Consider the following 20,315-nt stretch of genomic DNA (forward strand, 5'->3'; position numbering starts at 1 on the left):
TACCAGATAGTCGAATCTTTAATTTTGTGAATTTTAATATTAGATATTCAATATCAATCCAAAACGCATACAATATACGTGTTTTATGGATTCTTCTTCTGAATGACAAAAGACGCATGTAGTCTCCATGTTTCTGAAAAATCTTGAGACTACTTTTGTAAACAAAACACGTGACGCCTGCAGTTCTCGTGACAAGCCGTCATTTAATTTTGCGCATGCGCACTGTCGGGCCACCCAACTACTTATATACTAAAACACCTGTCGTGCTGTGTTGATGACATAAACACAGGTAGGTGAACGCTACCTGTTCGTAGCTTTTAGGTTGTTAATTTATTGCATTTTAAGACATTTGTTAGGGTAGGGTTTTGTTTGGTCAACTTACTAGATAGACTGCTGTATTGTTTACCAAGCAATAAATAGGATCTATCTATCTATCTATCTATCTATCTATCTATCTATCTATCTATCTATCTATCTATCTATCTATCTATCTACCCTATTTATTGCTATTGCAAAGGACAAAATATATAGAAATAAAGCGGATAGAGGTAGATACAAATTTTACACTGTACAAAAATATCTGTGCTTATTAAGATAATATAATCTGTCTAAGAATTCAATATATAATTAAATCTATGGATACGGAAACGAACCCCAGAAATACCTAATTATAGTGACATGAATAAATGTACAAGCTTTTGAAATCATTGTCTTTATCAAAAAGATCAGGAACAACTCATTCTCAGGTATGCATCACCATGGGCATTTCTAACATGGTAAATCTAAAAAGCATGGTAAGGAAAGGATGGGCAAAGCGATTTAAAAAATATCATTAATAAAAAAGGAAAAATACAGAAGTGGCTATTAACATATGTATAGAAGTTGCTTGTACTTCATAGTAAAATCTTGTGATCATAACAGAACCTCTGGCAGCTGTTTGTGATGACTGAAGAGCATGTGAAGAGCCTCCTCATACGGAACAATCTCCCTGACCTTCTAACATCACTGGTCGATTGCCTTTACATTAAAAAAGAAAATGATTAATAATCACTCAGAAATGTTTTCTTCTTGCATGCATTTACCAGTGGGACTACATAATATGATAATAATAATTATTATTGGAAAATGGGAATAATAATAATAATGAAATAAAATTGAAATAAAATTTTATTTCATGTCCTTGTCTTGATTCATTAAAAATGAACAGAATTAATAAAATGTCCAATAAACAAAAAGGAAGGACACAGGAAGGTCCTGCACTGTTTGCAACAGGTTGCACAGATGTACTTTATGTGGCTAGAACTAACTTACTTTGTTTGATGTATCACCCTGGTCCTGGAGAAACATCTTATTTCACTGTGTACTGCAACAGCTATATATGGTTGAAATGACAATAAAGGCTTCTTGGCTTGATAGGGAGACATCAGGATAAACATTTACAGCATTTAGCCAACACCCTTATATCCAGAGCAACTTACATTGTCTCATTTTTTTATACAACTGAGCAATTGAGGGTTAAAGGCCTTGCTCAGGGGCCCAACAGTAGCAGCTTTTTGGACCTGGGATCAAACTCACAACCTTTCAATTGGTAACCCAACACCTTAATTCACTTTTGACTGTTAAGTTGAAATTAGTGCATTGTTTCCATTTTCTGACAAGGAACCTGAATATATCTGATGTGGGAATTTTTCACAACACTATCATGATTGCTTCTGAAGTTTGGCCACCAGATGTTACTGTGGTTGTTTCATTTGAGTCGATCAAAGCTAATTCATAGCATTATCATTTAAATACTACAACATTTCACAGCCAGCATGAATTGAGAACAGGAAAACAACAGGTTCATTGCGTTTAACTATTCCAACTCAAACTTTTTATTCTCTAAGTTTAAAGTATGAAGAGCACAGTGGATCTGTATCAGAGAAAGTTTTTTATCAAAGACCAAAAAGTTGTGGTGGTGTGACCATGGTGTGGTTCGTATATAGTTGTACTTTAGCTTTTTCTTCTGGAAATGCTGTTTAGACTTAAGAATTCATAAAAAATTTGTGAAGATTATCTTAATGAACAACACATGTAAGAATCATAAACTTTTGTTGGTCACAGAGCACATTTTCTACAATAATCCAAAGTCTACAGAAAGCATGCTAACTTCTGGGTTGTCTTAAAAAAACAAACAAACAAAAAACCCAACATGATTTATTTTTATTTTTTCAATAACAAATGATGACAAATAACAAAATGCAATGTCATAATATTCAAATCTTAAAATAGTAACATAACATAAAAGGAAAATATATTTAGTAAAGAGGAATTAAATTTTAATATCCTTGTAAAAGTCCATAGTTGTCATAGCTTTTCGGCTTGTAAACAAAACACGTGACGCCTGCAGTTCTCGTGATAAGTCATTTAAGTTTGCGCATGCGCACTGTCGGGCCACCCAACCACTTGTATACAAAAATACCTGTCGTGCTGTGTAGATGACATAAAAACAGGTAAGTGAACGCTACCTGATCGTAGCTTTTAGGCTGTTAATTTACTATATTTTATTTAACAAATATTAGTTAAAAAAAAAAAATTAATAATTTTAGTTATTTTTGGGCTGTTATTCAGAATTTTTTAGGAAAGGGTTTTTTTGGGCTTCTTGCTAGATAGACTGCTGTATTGTTTACCAAGCAATAAAATGGTAGATGGATGGATGGATGGATGGATGGATGGATGGCCATAAAATACAAAAAACAAAAGATATAGAGTAAAGTATCTATCTATTTATCTATCTATAATTTTTTTATATTGCTATTGCTTTATAGATAGATAAATAGGTACTTTATTAATCCCCAGTAGGGTATGAGCCTAACATACTGTGTATGAGCAGCCAAACAATACAAAGGACAAAATATATAGAAATATATAGAAATAAAGTGGATAGAGGTAGATACAAAAATTTACACTGTACAAAAATATCTGAGGTTATTAAGATAATATAATCTGTCTAAGAATTCAATGTATAATTAAATCTATGGATACTTAAACAAAACTCAGAAATACCTAATTATAGTGACACAAATAAATGTACATGCTTTTGAAATCATTGTCTCTATCAAAAAGATCAGGAACAGCTCACCCTCAGGTATGCAGTTGTTCTGGTCCTAGAGATGGGTGTTGTCTGTCTGCTGGGTGAAAGGCTACTCACAAATATTAAAAGTTCTATTTTAGACTAAAAGTTATTTTACAATGTATAATCACGGATCAGTTCTATTCATTTAAAGGGAAATTTTATTCCGCTGTTGTCATAAAACAACAATATTCAGAGACTGTAGATGGATCAGAAGCAGTAGGCTGTTTTTCTCTAGTGTACAGAGGAGTGGTGTTTTTTTCCTCTTTTTTTTTGTTTTTTTTGTTTTTGACCAACTTGACTTCCTTGTTTGCCTTTCACACAATATCACACCATACTTCATATATAGTGCTTTTCATATACAGTATAATTTCTTGTTATAATGAATATAGAATGTTGGCATTATATCTACCCACCTTTCCAAAAAAGATGTAGAAGAGACAGACCAAGTTTTGATTTATTTTATGTGCCTGTTGGTACAATGTTGAACAATATTTCCAATTTTTTTTAAAAGTGCCAACCTAAATTCGTTGACACCCCGTACTCTCATAAATCTCTCTGTTTTTTTTGCTTTGTCTTGATCTCTTATTTATTTATGTTTGTTATATCGACATGCATCATTATGTGTTAACCACCAACAAAGAACGAGTATCGGACTGGCAACAGCATGAATCCCAACTATCCATATGGTCCTTATCCTCCCTTCCAAGGCCCATGCCCACAACCACCTTATGCACAGTGGAGTGGTCCCTGTAATCCACCAGTGAACACAGGCTTTTTTCCTGGAGGACCTGGGCCTCATCATTTGCATAATCCTAATCATGGCTCTTTGCTTCATCACATACCTGGGCTGCACCACCATGGGCACCACCATGGACACCACCATGGACACCACCATGGGCATCACCATGGGCATCACCATGGGCATTGCTAACATGGTAAATCTAAAAAGCATGGTAAGGATAGGATGGGCAAAGTGATTTAAAAAATATCATTAATAAAAAAGTAATAATACAGAGGTGGCTATTAACATATGTATAGAAGTTGTTTGTACTTAATAGTAAATTGTGATCATAACAGAACCTCTGGCAGCCATTTGTGATGACTGAAGAGCATGTGAAGAGCCTCCTCATACGGAACAATCTCCCTGACCTTCTGACATCGCTGGTTGATTGCCTTGCTTTACATTAAAAAAGAAAATGATTAATAATCACTCAGAAATGTTTTCTTCTTGTATGCATTTACCACTGGGACTACATAATATGATAATTATTATTATTGGAAAATGGGAATATTCAATAAAATTAATTAAATACAATTGAAATTAAATTTTATTTCATGTCCTTGTCTTGATTCATTAAAAATGAACAAAATTAATAAAATGGCCAAAAGGATGGACACAGGAAGATTTACAAAGAAAAAGGGTAAAATAAAGAGATAAAATATGACAGTGCATGGCTGTGTGTGTGTGTGTGTGTGTGTGTGTGTGTGTATATGTATATGTATATACATATATATGTATATACATATACATATATATGTATATATATGTATATGTATATATATGTATATACATATATATATGTATGTATATATATATATATATTTGACAAGGTGCCTGATTTGTGCTCTTACAGAAAATTCAACCCACACTGATTAGAGAATTCAGCCGCCATGAAACAGGTTTTATAATGTATAGGTATAAAGCTACACCGCGTATGTTAGCAAATTATTTTAGATACCTAGAACAAATTTCAGTATACTGCTTTTTTATTCATTTACTCGTATTAAATAAATTCCGGACTTTTATTATGAAATACAGCGCGGCCATATTTGTATTTTTAAATGGCTTTTTACTGTTGCTAACATTTCAGTAGTGTTATGCTAGCTGTCGTAGCCGGTATTTAGATACTAATCAATGAGTGGATGATACAGTTATAACAGAGAGAATGTATTTTATCGTGTGAGGTATGAAAGATAAAAGTGCAGCTTTACATCGGGCAGAAGAGGAATATCAGGCCGAGTCGAGGGCAGTTTTAAAGGCTGCAGTAAGGCGATGGCTGCTGGATGCTGGAGGCTCTGTGTGTATCTTTGGTCTGTGTGTTTTCTGCTCGTCTACACACACTGTCACACGTGTAATCACAAAGTGCCCTTGTCCTCAGAGGTAAGAACGCTTTATAGTTGTTTATTTCTTTTAAATTTGAAAATCTCATCTCATCAAAACTCTAGTAAGCTTATGGCTAACTAGCTGGCTCTTTATGTCTGATCTCAGGCTCACACTGTCTGATGCCTGATCTCAGGCTCACACTGTCTGATGCCTGATCTCAGGCTCACACTGTCTGATGCCTGATCTCAGGCTCACACTGTCTGATGCCTGATCTCAGGCTCACACTGTCTGATGCCTGATCTCAGGCTCACACTGTCTGATGCCTGATCTCAGGCTCACACTGTCTGATGCCTGATCTCAGGCTCACGCTTTTCCTATTTCTCTACTGTGATCCTCTTCAGTCCTGTTGAGCACATTCCCATCTGCCCCCTTGTATTGAACATGGTAGCCTCTTTATATACTCACTGACCCTTTTATCAGGTTTACCCAACTGTATATTAACAAGAATTGAAAAGTCATGATGCATATGTGCAAAGCTGATAACGACAGATCACAAATCAGCCATAATATTAAAACTGTCTTCCTAATAATAATTCATATTAAGTCCCTCTTGTGCCACCAAAACAGCTCTGACCCGTCAACAAGATCTCTGGTATCATCACCAAAACAGATCCAGGAAATCTTTACACGGTTGTTTTCCCTGTTTTTAACACCGACTCTATCAAGATAATTTTTATTCACCTCACTTGTCAGTTTTTTAATTTTATACATGATCGAGGTATATTTAAGCATCTAAAAATATCTGCTTGTTTTGTTTAATTAGCATTTATGTTACTGTTTATGTTACTGTTACACACAGGAACCTGTTCTTTCGGACAGTTCGTTTAATGAACCAGTTCAATAATCCAGTTCATCAGTTCTTTTACGTCCTGACGTAATGACGTAATTCACAATGACATCATTGCTGCCGGCAGATATTAATACAATCAATTTAACACATTTGAAAAGTTCTTTGTAATCATAACTTTAGTTGAATACGTTTCTTACATTTAAGTTTTGCAACTTAAGTACAGGCATTGATGTGCAAACGTGGATGTTTTACGTGTCTTAAAGATATAAAGTTAATAAACTAATCTTCATCAACTTACAAAAACTTACAAAAACTAATGTAACCGAGTTAAACACTTGTACGTTGATAAGACATAAAATCATAACCATTTCCATTTGTTGCTGTATCAGTTCAGTGATTTACGCATGCGCAGTAACAACAGCTCATCGGTTCTCAGTATGTCTGACGCGTCTGAAAGAAACAGTTCTCAGTTCAGTGTACTGATGATTCGCTGGATCAGTTCAGTTATTGAAGCATGCGCAGTATCAACAGCTCATCGGTTCTCGGACGCGTCCGAAAGAAACAGTTCTCAGTTCTGTACTGATGATTTGCTGTATCGGTTCAGTGTTTCACGCATGCGCAGTATCAACAGCTCGAGTTCACAGTTCTCTCAGCACAACATGTCTCAGTTCAGTGTATAGGAGTTACATATACTCCGGGATATTAGTTTATTTAGAGTTAGAGGGGCTGTCAAGCATGACCGTAAGTGAATAACTTTAGTAACTTGTGGATCAGCGCTGACTCAAGACACGAACTGTTTAGAACAGATCAGTCCGATTTGGTGAACTGGTTCATCCAGTTCACTAAAAAGAACCGGTTCAAAAGAACGATTTGTTCACGAACAGGCCATCACTACTGATCACATGGTCCCAGTGGCACACACATTACAGTGTCATTCCCATGTTGCATCTGGACAGTGTACTATGCTAGTGGTTTTTTCTTCTTCTGATGTATGGGTTAGAGACATCTGTCTATAACATCAGCTGTAAGTAATAACAGTATTGTGAGTCATTTTACTTTTACACAATAACCTTACTGGTGTGTATTGTTGAGAAAAAACAAAAATAATCACTCAGGAAACAGGGTAGTGTATGGAAGGAACATTTTTATTACGAATGGTCTAATCGAGATAAATGTAAGAACAACCAGGGGAAGGGGATCCGTCAGCAGCCAGGAAAGTGGGATTGAGAGAGACAGGGGAAGGCATAGGTGGGGAGGAAGAATTAGAAAATAATGGGTCTAGACTAGGAGGAGAAAGAGGTGGGAGAGATGGGGAAGCATAGGGAGATGTAGGGTTGATTCTTAGGCCATTGAATGCCCCACAGGCATAATGATAATTCCATGGACGAAGGGGAGTTTGAGTGCTGTGTGTGATAAAGGAAGGAGAGGTAACTGGATGGGTTTGAGCAGCAGCATCACACTGGATGGCAAAGGTGAGAGATGGTTATACGTGAGGTGGCATAGTTGGTAGTGTCGGTGGTGTAAAGACAATCCAAGTAGTAGGATAAGTCCACGGCCAGAGCAGACAATTGAGAATGCCTGTTGTGGCGCAGATGACTGTGTGCAGCCTGAGTCATCATTCTACCCGGATGAGGATAAGGCCTGGGGGGAGATGGCTGATGAGGCCTAGTGTTCCTAGAAGCCATGGTATCTACAGTACAGAGAAAAAGGGAATAGAAAAGAAAGTATAAAAATTAAGCGAGACTTGGTCCAGGCTATTGTATGACTAGTACAAAAGAACATGTATGACAAAAAAAACAGTTGCAAGCACTAAAAGACTTAGCTACATGTAATGTAATCATCTATAATCCAATCACTTGTGATTTAATCATCTACAAGCATGTATAATTTAATCAACTAGAAAAACAGGCACTGAGCATTAGCAAAATATTTACTGAGCATAGTAGAATGAAAATCAGAAGACACAACAAAAGAACAAAAGGATTAAGTGAAGTCAAAATGAGAGAAAAGTGAAGAGATAGATCCATGAGAACCTGGGCAGTAGATCCACTCATACGTACAGATTTCTCTTGAGGGACAGGAACAAATTGTGCAAGTTTTAGGAGGTTTCAAGCTTATGAAATAGTAAATTTTATATATATATATATATATATATATATATATATATATATATATATATATATATATATATATATATATATATATATATATATATATATATATATATATATATATATATTGGGAAATTAAAAGACGGAAATCCATAAGGAAAAGGGAGGGGTAGGCTAAACACTAAAAATAATAGGAAACTGGGAGGAGCTATGCAAAACAAGTAGGAAGGATTTAAAACCTTGAACCCAGAAATAATATGAGATTGGCTAAACTATGTAAATTAAGAAAAGGTGGCACCTAACAGGCGCCGGAGCATAAATAGTGACGGCCTGACTGAGATTTTGCGTACTTGACTGCACCATGCCTGGATGTTGGATTGTTTTGCTGACTTTGTTCTGAGGACATATTTTCTGAGAAGTCTACTTTGAAGATCTTTGTTTTTAGCTACAATAAAGTTGAGACTTTGCTGGTCTCATTCAAGCTTGAGAAGTCTATTTTCTTCATTTAATTTGACTTTTTAGTGAGTTTAGTGAGACAAATTGTAGTGGTAAATGGCAGATCTTAGAAACCACCCAGTTGACGTGTCGTCTTGGAGGGAGACTCTGAGTTCCGACAGTATACAATATGAAATTGGCGTAGATACAAGCTCAAAGTTTCACCAGTTATAATTTCAGCAAAATATAAACATATCCATGTGGAAGACGATGTTGAAAGTGCCTCTTGAGAAGCACATGAAAAGTCTGCCCAAGTAACTTTGCAACTAAGGGATTTGTTCAAATGATATGGTGTTTTTTTCTGGTGATATTTAAAGACTCATCTTTCTTAGCACGTAATGGGATAAAGTTACCATACACTGCTCATATCAAGACACTGTAGTCTAGCTCTAGTTTGTCCAGTTTGAAAAGCCACAGATGCCCCACTTTACCCTGTCATTTATTATTTTCCCCTAACAGCACAACTTGTTTTATTCCTTACCTTATGTTAGATAATTGTGTTAATATTTACAGATCAAAGCATACTACAATAACGGTAGAACATCACGTCTTTTCTATGCTTTCAGATAATACATGATGTCTACCTGAGATCACCAAGGCTGACAAAAAGAAGCACTGAAAAGCAGTTAAAGATACAAATATTTTATGACTCCAGCTTGGATGTGTAAGTATAAGATCTGTAAATACGATTGTGCGTTTGTGTGACTGTAAAGTAACTGTATTGTGTGTCTGTTTCCCTACCAGGTTAGATGAGGACAAGAGCAGTCTTGTGAAGGTACTTCTCGGTGCTTGCCGTCACAACTGTATTGAATTCCTCTTGATAGTGGATGTTTGATTTAACATTTAAATAATATATGTGATCTCTTTTCTTTTATCTAAAGGACAAACTCTTCCCACAAGCCATTAATTATCTCCAGATGGCTTTCAGGGTGCGTAGAGAGACAGGTCCTGTTTTATTAAGCAGGTAAAGATTTTTAGTATAATATAAAAAATATAAAAAATATTTTAGATTTCACAGTCTCATACAGTATACAGGTGCTTGTCATATAATTAGAATATCATCAAAGTTGATTTATTTTCACTAATTCCATTCAAAAGTGAAACTTGTATATTATATTAATTCATTACACACACTGATATATTTCAAATGTTTATTTCCTTTCATTTTGCTCTTCTGCGTTGTTGGAAAATGAAATCTGCATCTCCATAATGTTGGTCAGCAGCAGGAAGCATGAAGTGCACAGCCAGCGTCAGAAGCGTCTCACCTGGGCTAAAAACAAAAAGGACTGGACTGCTGCTGAGTGGTCCAAAGCTATGTTCTCTGATGAAAGTAAATTTTGCATTTCCTTTGGAAATAAGGGTCCCAGAGTCTGTATGAAGAGAGGAGAGGCACACAATCCACGTTGCTTGAGGTCCAGTGTAAAGTTTCCACAGTCAGTGATGGTTTAGGGTGCCATGTCATCTGCTGGTGTTGGTCCACTGTGTTTTCTGAGGTCCAAGGTCAACGCAGCCTTATACCAGGATGTTTTAGAGCACTTCATGCTTCCTGCTGCTGACCAACTTTATGGAGATGCAGAGTTCATTTTCCAACAGGACTTGGCACCTGTACACAGTGCCAAAGCTACCAGTACCTTGTTTAAGGACCATGGGATCCCTGTTCTTAATTGGCCAGCAAACTCACCTGACCTTAACCCCATAGACCTTAACCCCATATGGTGTATTGTGAAGAGGAAGATGCGATACGCCAGACCCAACAATGCAGAAGAGCTGAAGGCCACTATCAGAGCAACCTGGGCTCTCATAACACCTAAGCGTTGCCACAGACTGATCGACTCCATGCCACACTGCATTGCTGCAGTAATTCAGGCAAAAGGAGCCCCAACTAAGTATTGAGTGCTGTACATGCTCATACTTTTCATGTTCATACTTTTAAGTTGGCCCAGATTTCTAAAAATCCTTTTTTTTGTATTGGTCTTAAGTAATATTCTAATTTTCTGAGGGACTGAATTTGGGATTTTCCTTAGTTGTCAGTTATAATCATCAAAATTAAAAAAAACAAACATTTGAAATATATCATTCTGTGTGTAATGAATGAATATAATATACAAGTTTCACTTTTTATGGAATTAGTGAAATAAATCAACTTTTTGATGATATTCTAATTATATGACCAGCACCTGTATGTGCTTACGCTTTGACACCTGGGGAAGTGTATAGCCATATTACAATAACATTGATCTTGTTTAGACAATGTGCAACAAATCAATATCTGCGAAAAAAAGATGAACCTCATCGCTATTGCCAAGAAGCTTGTGCAAGTATCACAAAATGTGGACCAGTCATTGTGCCCGAGCAACATTTACAGGTTAGTCATATAATTCATTTAGGAATTTCTCTTCCTTGCGTTTGTTGTGATTAATCCGATTTGTGTATTTAAGAGCTAAACCATGTTACATTTCATTGTGTTTGCTGTGAGTAATCTGTGTTGTGTATATATGGGGTAATCCTTCTTAGGATATCATTATGTAAAGCTGAAACTCTGTCCATGTGCTTCACTCACATTGTTCTTACAGTCCAAAACACACCTATTCTGAATTAAAAAAACAAAAAAAAACACACAAAAAAACAGATCGTCATATTACACAGTGAGCCACATGTGGGGCTCGTATTCAAAACATATTCTAAGAATGATCTCAGAGAGCTCCTAATTTTGATTAATCATTTCTAACTATGAATTTTAGCCTAAGAGTCATTCAGGACCGATCTCGGAGCATCTCGGTTCAAAGAAAATACAAAAACGTTTATATTAGTGAGGAAGCGGGGCTTAATCCGTTACTAGGTATGATATATTCTTTTAAAGACTGGGATTGGTTGTCTAATAATAGTAATAAAAAGATGAGCGCTTCACTTTGTCTTCACTTTGTCTCTATGTTTAGATATTTGAGGCTATATTGTGTAGAGATTAGGTTTGTGACCGATCATATTAGAGATGCTCTAACATCTGTATGTTACAAATGTAATGTAATGTAAATATCCACCGCAATGGCATTTCGGCTCTGTTTCGGGGAGATGTTGGCATAAGTCTATTAACTCACTAACTATTAACTCTCACTCACTCACTCATTTTCTACCGCTTATCCGAACTACCTCGGGTCACTATTAACTAACTATTATTAAATATTGTATACAATACATTTCTTCTCCCTCTTCACATTTTGCTCATTTTCTCCTCTGCAAAAGAATGTTTTAAGCCTTTTAAAAGTCTTCTTCGATACTCCTAAGACTTTTTGACCTTTTAGGGGGTTTAGATGCTTTATGAATAACATTTATCTTTAATAGGATATTCTCTTTCATTTTAAGGGGAAATGCCCACATTTCTAAGATTTTTCTTAGAATTTTGTCACTAGGAGAAAATCTGCATTAAGAATTTTCATGAATACGGACTCTGGTCTATTATTTTAACAGATGTTTGTTTTTTCCCAAAGTCTTGTCAATGTTTTTTCTTTCTAGTGTAATTCCTTGTATTATTTTATACCAAAGTGCAATATGATAAATTCTGGTGTATAATTAGAATTAATTTTTAATGAAAATAGAAATTTTAATTAATTTTCTATAACAACGGATCTGCTAGTATTATAGTAGCAAAGCAAATCACAGGTTTATTCTAATGCACTCATTCTAAAATGTTTATTATTTTGTTCATTTCTATTGTAATATTTTACAAAGTGATTTACAAAGAGTCATCGTTAAAGAGACGCTTATTTTGCATTTTGTAAAGGAGTCTCCAGTGTCTACAGTCTTTGTAACAGCTCTGTAAGGCTGTTCCTTTATGTTTTCTTGCACAGGAAAATCTTTGCTTTGTGCAGTTTCTTGAGAACATGACAAGATACAAAGAGTGAAACTGAGGCTGGAGAAAGTGCTATTTTAGGGAACAGAAAACAGGAAACTGCTTGTTTTACAGACATTCAAAAATATGAAATGTTCCTTTAAACAGACTAAATAAATATATATAAATATAAAGTGTTGTCTTGTTATTAAAAACAGTTTAGAACAGGATGATGAGATTTGGCCATCCATAGACTGATTTGTTGTGACACATTTATGTCATGCAGCAATGCAGAGTATGCAGCGAGACCGGGAAGTCATGTGGCCCAAACGGATCTCCAGATGGTCAGGGTGTTGAAGGGGCAGATTTTGTGTTGTATGTGAGTGGGGTAACCACAGAGCGTTGTGGCCAAGAAAACATCGTGGCCTATGCAGCATACTGCCAGTTGGAGGCCGAACTAGACAGGTAAACACACCTGTCCTGTTTTTTATTATTATTATTATTATTATTATTATTATTATTATTATTATTATTATAAATCCCAGAAATTTAAAATATTGTGTGAAATAAATGACATTCCTCTGATGGTGTTGATATGTCCCTCTGATGTGACCCTTAGTCTACAAAAGTGAAATAGTTTGTCCTTATTGTTCTCTTGTTTTGTTCATTTCTTTCATTAGGAATGGATTCATAAATCTAAATTTATATACTGCTAAATTTGCTAAATATTTAGATATTGCTAAAGTCTTTATTGAGCTCTGTGAATTGCAGTAGTAGAAGGTGATAAATTCTTTTCTGCCTTTTTTATTATTACTTTTTATTTATTTATTTGTTTGTTTGTTTGCTTGTTTTTTAAATAAATCCTAGGCCCATTGCTGGATATGCCAATTTGTGTCCAAATATGATCTCAACTCAGCCTCAGGAGTTCGAGGGCATGCTCTCCACGGTCAAGCATGAGATTATGCATGCCTTGGTGAGCACAGTACTATATGTCTCACCTTATGCTAATTCCTTACTACAATCTTTACTATTATTACTGTTGGTCTATTCAGTTATTGTGTACTATGATTGAAGGGTTTTTCAGCTGGGCTCTTTGCATTTTACCACGATGATGCCGGAAAACCTCTCACTCCACGCTTTGCAAGCGGTTTACCAGCATTTAATGAAAGGTAAAGGTTCTTCTCCGTAAGAGTGCATTAGGTGTCTATATCGGTCTGCATGGTTTTGTTTACTGTGTACATCTTTGACACTGAACAGCTGGCTTTTGTTTTCTGCAGTTTGGGCCTATATCAGTGGAGTGATAAAGTCATAAAGAGAGCGACACGATTGTGGGACATCCACGGAGGACACATGATCCGACACGAGGTCCACCTGATGGTTACTCCACGAGTTGTAGTCAGTGCTTTTAATGCCTGTATTTTTTAAATATTAGGAACAGTTTTTAACACTTGAGTTTCTAGGTTTTTATCTTCTGAGAACAGTTCTCTACAGGATCTCAGCTTGTTTGTTTTTATGTTCTGACAGAAAGAAGCTCGGAGACATTTCAACTGCCCTATTCTCGAGGGTATGGAGCTGGAAAATCAAGGGGGCATGGGCACAGAGCTAAACCACTGGGAGAAACGCTTACTAGAGGTAAAGAAGAAATGTATTTATTCATATCGCACAAAATGTTTTATATTTAAAATATTAAAGAAGTATCTGAATTCATTCTGCTGCTTGACCAGTAAAAGTATTATTGCAGGTAGGCTTGGCTAACAAAGTGTATTTGCTTCTGGATTAGAAAAAAATACATAAGAACTTAATTTTCCATAAATTATACTGGAAACCCATCTACTCTGGAATAGTGTTCCACAGTTTAAAGGCAATGCAAGTAAATCTGTAACAAGCTACCAGTGAAATGTGATTGCACTGAATGACCTCCTCATATCTGCATGTTGTGATCCACTTTACAACATCTTGCATTTTCTCTTTCTGGTTTCCATCAAAGTGTTTTCTCATGTCATCTCATTGAGTTTTTCTTCCATCTGGTTTGGCAATTAGGGATCTAAATCTATATCCAGTTTTCTACAATGCTGCTTTGTGGCATTGTCTATTGTTAAAAACTTTATACTAATAAACTTTTAATTGATGGAAGTTTTAATTATTTCTTTTTATTTTTTTTTATTTATTTTTTTTATACTTTAACAGAATGAAGCGATGACTGGATCTCATACACAGAACAGAGTTTTTTCCAGGATAACTCTGGCTATAATGGAAGATACAGGGTGAATATAAATATTTGTGTTATATAGTGAGGAGCTGTGGTATTTTATATATAGTACTATGAGCAGTCTACGGTGGAGGTGTAGTGTTTGCATATTTTATGTTTTGTGATTTTATGGATAATGAACTATTATACAAAATGATAGTCGAGGCCTCGAAAACATTTATTCGTATCAACATAGCAAAGCCTCACAATTATAATAAGAGGCAGTAAAGTCTGAAAGGAGTTTTTTTTTTTAGGTTGCTTCTTTAACAAATGTATAGTAATGGAAATGATCTCAACCAATGTTGTAATTCATTATATGGCCTAAAGTATGTGGACACCTGACAATCACACTCATGTGTATGTTGAACATCCCATAATAAAATTTGTTGACTTGATCACTTGTTATTCTTTTCTGTGTTAGGTGGTACAGAGCCAATTACAGCATGGCAGAAAACTTGGAATGGGGCAAAGGTTTGGGTTGTGACTTTGTGATGAAAAGCTGCAAATTCTGGATTGACCAGCAACGAAAGACGTAAGTTGTACATAAAGTATATGTGTTTTAGATCATGGTGTTACAACGATCCAGGTTGACCATGCTTTGGTGGAAGATGTTTTTCTTATTTCTTCAAGCAGGCCTCCTTGTAATTCTTGTTTTTTTTTTCTATTTTTAGTTAATAGTGCACTTATTTCGTAGGAATATTCATCTTCAAATTTGTGATTCTGTGACATATTTTTTCTTTTGTATTCAAAGCACTTAAAGATTTTGGCTAGAACTTCGTCATGATTTCAGTAGATAGTCAACTAGCTAAAAGATTTTAGATCAGAGGTTTTATAATGAAGTTGCTTGTGAATGTGTTACGTGCAGGAGGCCAAAGCTGACCCCATACTGTGACTCCGTGCGAGGTGTGCCTCTACAGCTCTCCTGCAGGCAGGACCAGCTGGCAGTGGCTGTGTGCAACCTGCAGAAGTATCCTCAGCCTCTGCCTCAAGAATATCAGGTAAAATACAATGAATGCTCAACATCTGACCACCATATCACTAGTTTGTAACACAGAGGCATATACAAGAATTTATGAAATATCACATGGAGGTCACATGGAGACTTTTACACCAATTCAAAATTTGTTTGACTGTATATTTGTAATCACACCCTCTAGTGTCACCCATATCAGGATGGGTTCCCCTTTTGAGTCTGGTTCCTCTCAAGGTTTCATCCTCTACCAATTTAAGGGAGTTTTTCCTTGCCACTGCTGCCTGAGTCAGCTCAGACTTGCTCTTTGGGGATAAATACATATACATACATACAAACATACATACATACATACACACACACACACACACACACACACACACACACACACACACACACACACACACACACACACTGTGAACTATATATATCTTGAATTTTTACTATATCAATTCTCTTGTTTGTTCTGTAAAGCTGCTTTGAGACAAAGCCCATTGTAAAAAGCGCTATACAAATAAAATTGAATTGAATTGAATGAAATATGAGCAAATTTTTTGATTTACACCTTGATCCTAAAACTTTTGAACTTCACTGTTTCCCATTAGTAGAATTTTCATGCTAATGAATTTTTGGATTGTGTGCTGCTATCTACAGTATTTTGACAGTATACCTGGAGTAGCTACAAAGGATTTGCCCTTTTATGGAGGTTCAGTGGAGATTGCAGATTTTTGCCCCTTCAGTCAGGAGTTCAGCTGGCATCTAAATGGAGAGTACCAGCGCAGTTCCTTCTGCAGAATTCAGGAAAATCAGCCAGGTGAGACGCCAGCAATTGCAGCCTCTCACCTTCAAGTGTACAGGGTGGCTATGTGAGGAAATCACAACAATATCTGGTCAGGGGTCCAAAACCTTTTGGCCATATATTGTAGTTAATGGTTTAGAACTTTGTCTCATTCATTGATACTGTCAATGATTTCAATAAAATATAATGGATACATACTGTTAATAAAGATAACAGGTCCTTTTTTTTGTTTCACTCCAGACTCCTTTAGGAATTATGGGGCCGAAGAATATGGTCCTGACTCTGTTTGTCTGTACCAGAAGTCAGCTTTTGTCATGGAGCAGTGCAATAAACGCTTTACTTACCCAGACTGGGGAAGTGGCTGCTATAAGGTGTGCCAGATTAAGTAAACATCATTACAATATATATATATATATATATATATTTTTTTTTTTCAAACTATGTCTGTGAAACTTTTAGCAATTTTCAGTGACAGTGCAGTGCTGGATGTTTTGTTTCTCCAGACATCATGCTCAGAAGAAGGTTTAAAAGTATGGGTGCAGGATCAGAGCTTTCTGTGTGTACATGCTGGCCAGGTGCTTAGTGTCAATGTGAGGATGAATGAGTGGGTGTACAGTGGGCAGCTGATCTGCCCTGCCTGCTCAAACTTCTGCAGCAACTGCCCTCTTCCTCATGAGCTCCCACCAATCAACACTACTCGCACTGTTCGCATAGGTACACATAGATTTCTTTTTTCTTCCTTATCCAAATCTGGTGTTATTCAGCTATACTTGTCAAAAACTGTACTGAATGACCATATGAGAAAATAATGTTATTAAATGCTTTGCTCCTCCCAGACCCTTGCTCCAGCTCTTCTGGCATGGTGGTGACATTGTGGCGGCTCCTGTGCAACCTCATTCCTTTGCTGGTGGGCTTCATGCTGTGTGTAAGGAATTAAAAGGCGGTGCTCAGAGATATTGTATTGGTGTACACTGTCATCTTTCCTGTGAACAAGAAGGCCATAGTCAAAGTTGGTTGGAAAAAGCCATTGACTGCACTTTGCTGTCTTGCTATGAAGTGGCAGTCAGAGGTATTTGAGAACAGAAGCCATAGTCGTGCAAGTAGGCGAGCAGCAGGTGAAAAAATGCTGGTGCTAATGTGTCGTCTTCTACATATCTTCGGTGGACAGTGGAATCAACGAAAGTGTTTTTTTTTAAATGCCAGTGCTTATTGGATGTGAATGTGTGTGGTGTGTCTACAGTATAAGTGTATCTGACAAATCTAGGAGAAACCTCCTAAAGCTAGAAGGTCCAACCTCTCATTTTAATGGTAATGTTTGTATCGGCATGTACTGTAAGAAAGGAAAGAAACTACAAGTAGCTCATAATTTCACTTTTTATAGATATATTTACTATGAAGTTTTGTATTTATTTGAGTAAACAGTGTTTTAAATTGTCATAGGCTTTTAAATTGTACATTTTAATTAAGCAAAGATTGTTGAACTGGTTTCTTATAACAAGCAATGCACTAATTTGAAACACATTATAAGTGCACTAGGCCGGTTTTACAGTGTAATCCTGTTAGTCATGTTGGTTATTCTCCCCAGTTAGTAAATATGACTTTGGATTTTTTTTTTTTGTCTTTTTTTTAATACTTTATCTTGAATGTCTGTGATTATTGTCACTTTAATTTAAAAAGTTGCATTGTCATTATCAGCACTTAATCACAACAAAGGTAAAAGATTGGGGCATCGGTTGAAAATTATGTTTGTTATAATGTGTTGAAAGGATCAGCACATCGTTCAATAAGCTTATTGCTTTTTTTCTAAACTGCAGTGGCAGTCTCTGGAAGTTCTTAAATGAAATATATTTCAACATTTAAATTCTGTTTTTGTATATAATCCTATAGTATGCTTTTTACTTGAACGACTGCCAGATATCTGATATTGGGTAAAGACAAAACACTGTGCAAAAGCATTTACTAATCTGTAGAAATTTTAGATTGTAATTTAACAATTTTACAATTGTTTCACTGAAAATCTGCAATTCTTTTCTATGTTAATACTACAAAAGCATTTATAGTTCAGCTTGCACATATAACATTCAGGGGTAAACAGCATGTTAGTGCTGAAGAAGAGAATATAAGCATCATTAGCCTTTATCTTGCATTTCTAATACGTTTATTAATTTGGATTTTAATTCATTTCACTCATTCAATCTGAAGTCTGTTGTATCATTTATATAATTTAATTAACATATTAAATAGAATTTTTTTGTGTGTGTAGCTAATAACACATTTTAGTTAATTAAAAGTTTGTTCCACTAATAGAAGATCAAATGTGGCAGCTTGCATTAATCAGTTATTACACGACATATTGTGCTATGATTTAGCATAATGTGTGTCAAAGCATCAATAACTTATTTTGCTGAAATTTTTTAATTAATCCCTGTGCTGGGGGTTTATTTGAATACAAACATACAAATGTTTTTATTGCTTTATGAATAATTACAAAATAAATCCAGCTCCATCTAAACAGATAACAAAGTGTTTTTATGTAAATGCAGTGTAAATGTTTTTTAAAACGTGCAGTTTATGCACTAATATCTAACTGAACAAGCCTTATAACTCCCCAAAGTCTATTTCTACTGAAGCCAGGGACAGGAGCTTATAATGTACCAGAACTCACTTTCCATAATTTATTTCTATTTGAAGGTGGCATGGAATCAGGGTCTCTGTCACTGCATGTATCTTTCATTTCACTGTTGGTCTGAAAAGCTGTTTTCCATTACAGGTTTAAAGGGAGTTACACTTGTTAACATGAGAGACGATATCACACAGATGCTGAGGTGGCTCTGATGTAAACTGATGATATGTTGTATCTGATTAAATTTGTACACATTGTTAAGAGTCAGTAGTAGACTTCAGTTAACTTTGTTTACATTAAATAACGGCTTTATCGATAAACAAAAAACATTTTTTTGTCATGCAAGACTCATTTTTAAATGCCAGCTTGCTGCTATTGCTTTATTTATGTTTTGTTTCATCGTGTTTAATTGTTATTATTAATGTGATTTTTATTTATTTATTTTTTGCAAACATACAAGATGATTTTTTTTTGCCATATCTGTACTCCACTGTTTTAATTCAAATGTAGATTTAATTGATTTTAGATTATTTTCCCGTATCAATATCTTAGAACTCCAGAGAACGTACTGGATGTCCATGCTGTACTTATTTAATTACAGGTCTGTTTTAGCTAAAGACACAATTGAAGACACAGATTACACATGGCTTGTGCTAAATCTTAGCATACTAATTGTGGAAACATCTTTCAGCCTGTGGCTTAATGATTGTCAGATATATGCACCACTACCTCATAATCAGTTAATTTTGTGTTACAATGCAGTGGAGTTTTTTTTAAATAGGTAATAAGTAATCATTCGAATTCAGATAGATAAACAAGGACAAAGCGTTTATAGGGAATGTGACACATTTGTGAACGACCAAAGACAATTCTATGCATAACGCTTAATGATTCTCACACAAGTCTTTTTTTTCCATGTACAAAAATTGCATTTGCATTTCTTCCCAACTTTTTTTCCACATTGTATATTAATGCTAACTGTAGAACAAATTACACTGTATTTCTCATTTTTTGTTTTCTTGAATAAACATTTAATGTTATATTGCAAGACAAGTTTGTGACTAATGACTTCAGCATGTTTGTCAGGATTTTTATTAGCTCATTGACAATAGATATTATTATTATATATAAGCCACAATTAGGGGAATTATTTCAATTATATTAATCATCAAAT

At 35.5% G+C, this 20,315-nt stretch overlaps 1 protein-coding gene and 1 long non-coding RNA gene across 3 annotated transcripts; both read left to right on the plus strand.

Annotated features, from left to right (window-relative positions):
• Nucleotides 1-249: 249 nt before the first annotated feature.
• LOC113654150 lies at nucleotides 250-4,446 on the plus strand. 2 transcript variants are annotated; one of them, XR_007140720.1, is made up of 3 exons: nucleotides 250-289; nucleotides 3,756-4,068; nucleotides 4,193-4,446. It is a non-coding gene; the product is annotated as an uncharacterized LOC113654150 (long non-coding RNA). The 2 variants fall into 2 exon arrangements; XR_003443305.2 differs by lacking the exon at nucleotides 250-289 and adding an exon at nucleotides 2,366-2,492.
• A 496-nt stretch (nucleotides 4,447-4,942) lies between these two features.
• lmln (leishmanolysin-like (metallopeptidase M8 family)) lies at nucleotides 4,943-20,189 on the plus strand. Its single transcript, XM_027164827.2, has 17 exons — nucleotides 4,943-5,276; nucleotides 9,242-9,339; nucleotides 9,420-9,450; nucleotides 9,557-9,639; nucleotides 10,923-11,040; nucleotides 12,788-12,966; nucleotides 13,369-13,474; nucleotides 13,576-13,670; nucleotides 13,779-13,896; nucleotides 14,026-14,133; nucleotides 14,689-14,765; nucleotides 15,171-15,281; nucleotides 15,615-15,747; nucleotides 16,374-16,533; nucleotides 16,759-16,889; nucleotides 17,022-17,232; nucleotides 17,355-20,189. The coding sequence occupies exons 1-17, from the start codon at nucleotides 5,169-5,171 to the stop codon at nucleotides 17,453-17,455; spliced, it is 1,968 nt and encodes a 655-aa protein (XP_027020628.1). The 5' UTR covers nucleotides 4,943-5,168; the 3' UTR covers nucleotides 17,456-20,189.
• Nucleotides 20,190-20,315: the final 126 nt, after the last annotated feature.

The sequence above is a fragment of the Tachysurus fulvidraco genome, chromosome 6, assembly GCF_022655615.1.
Source record: "Tachysurus fulvidraco isolate hzauxx_2018 chromosome 6, HZAU_PFXX_2.0, whole genome shotgun sequence".
Taxonomy (NCBI): domain Eukaryota; kingdom Metazoa; phylum Chordata; class Actinopteri; order Siluriformes; family Bagridae; genus Tachysurus; species Tachysurus fulvidraco.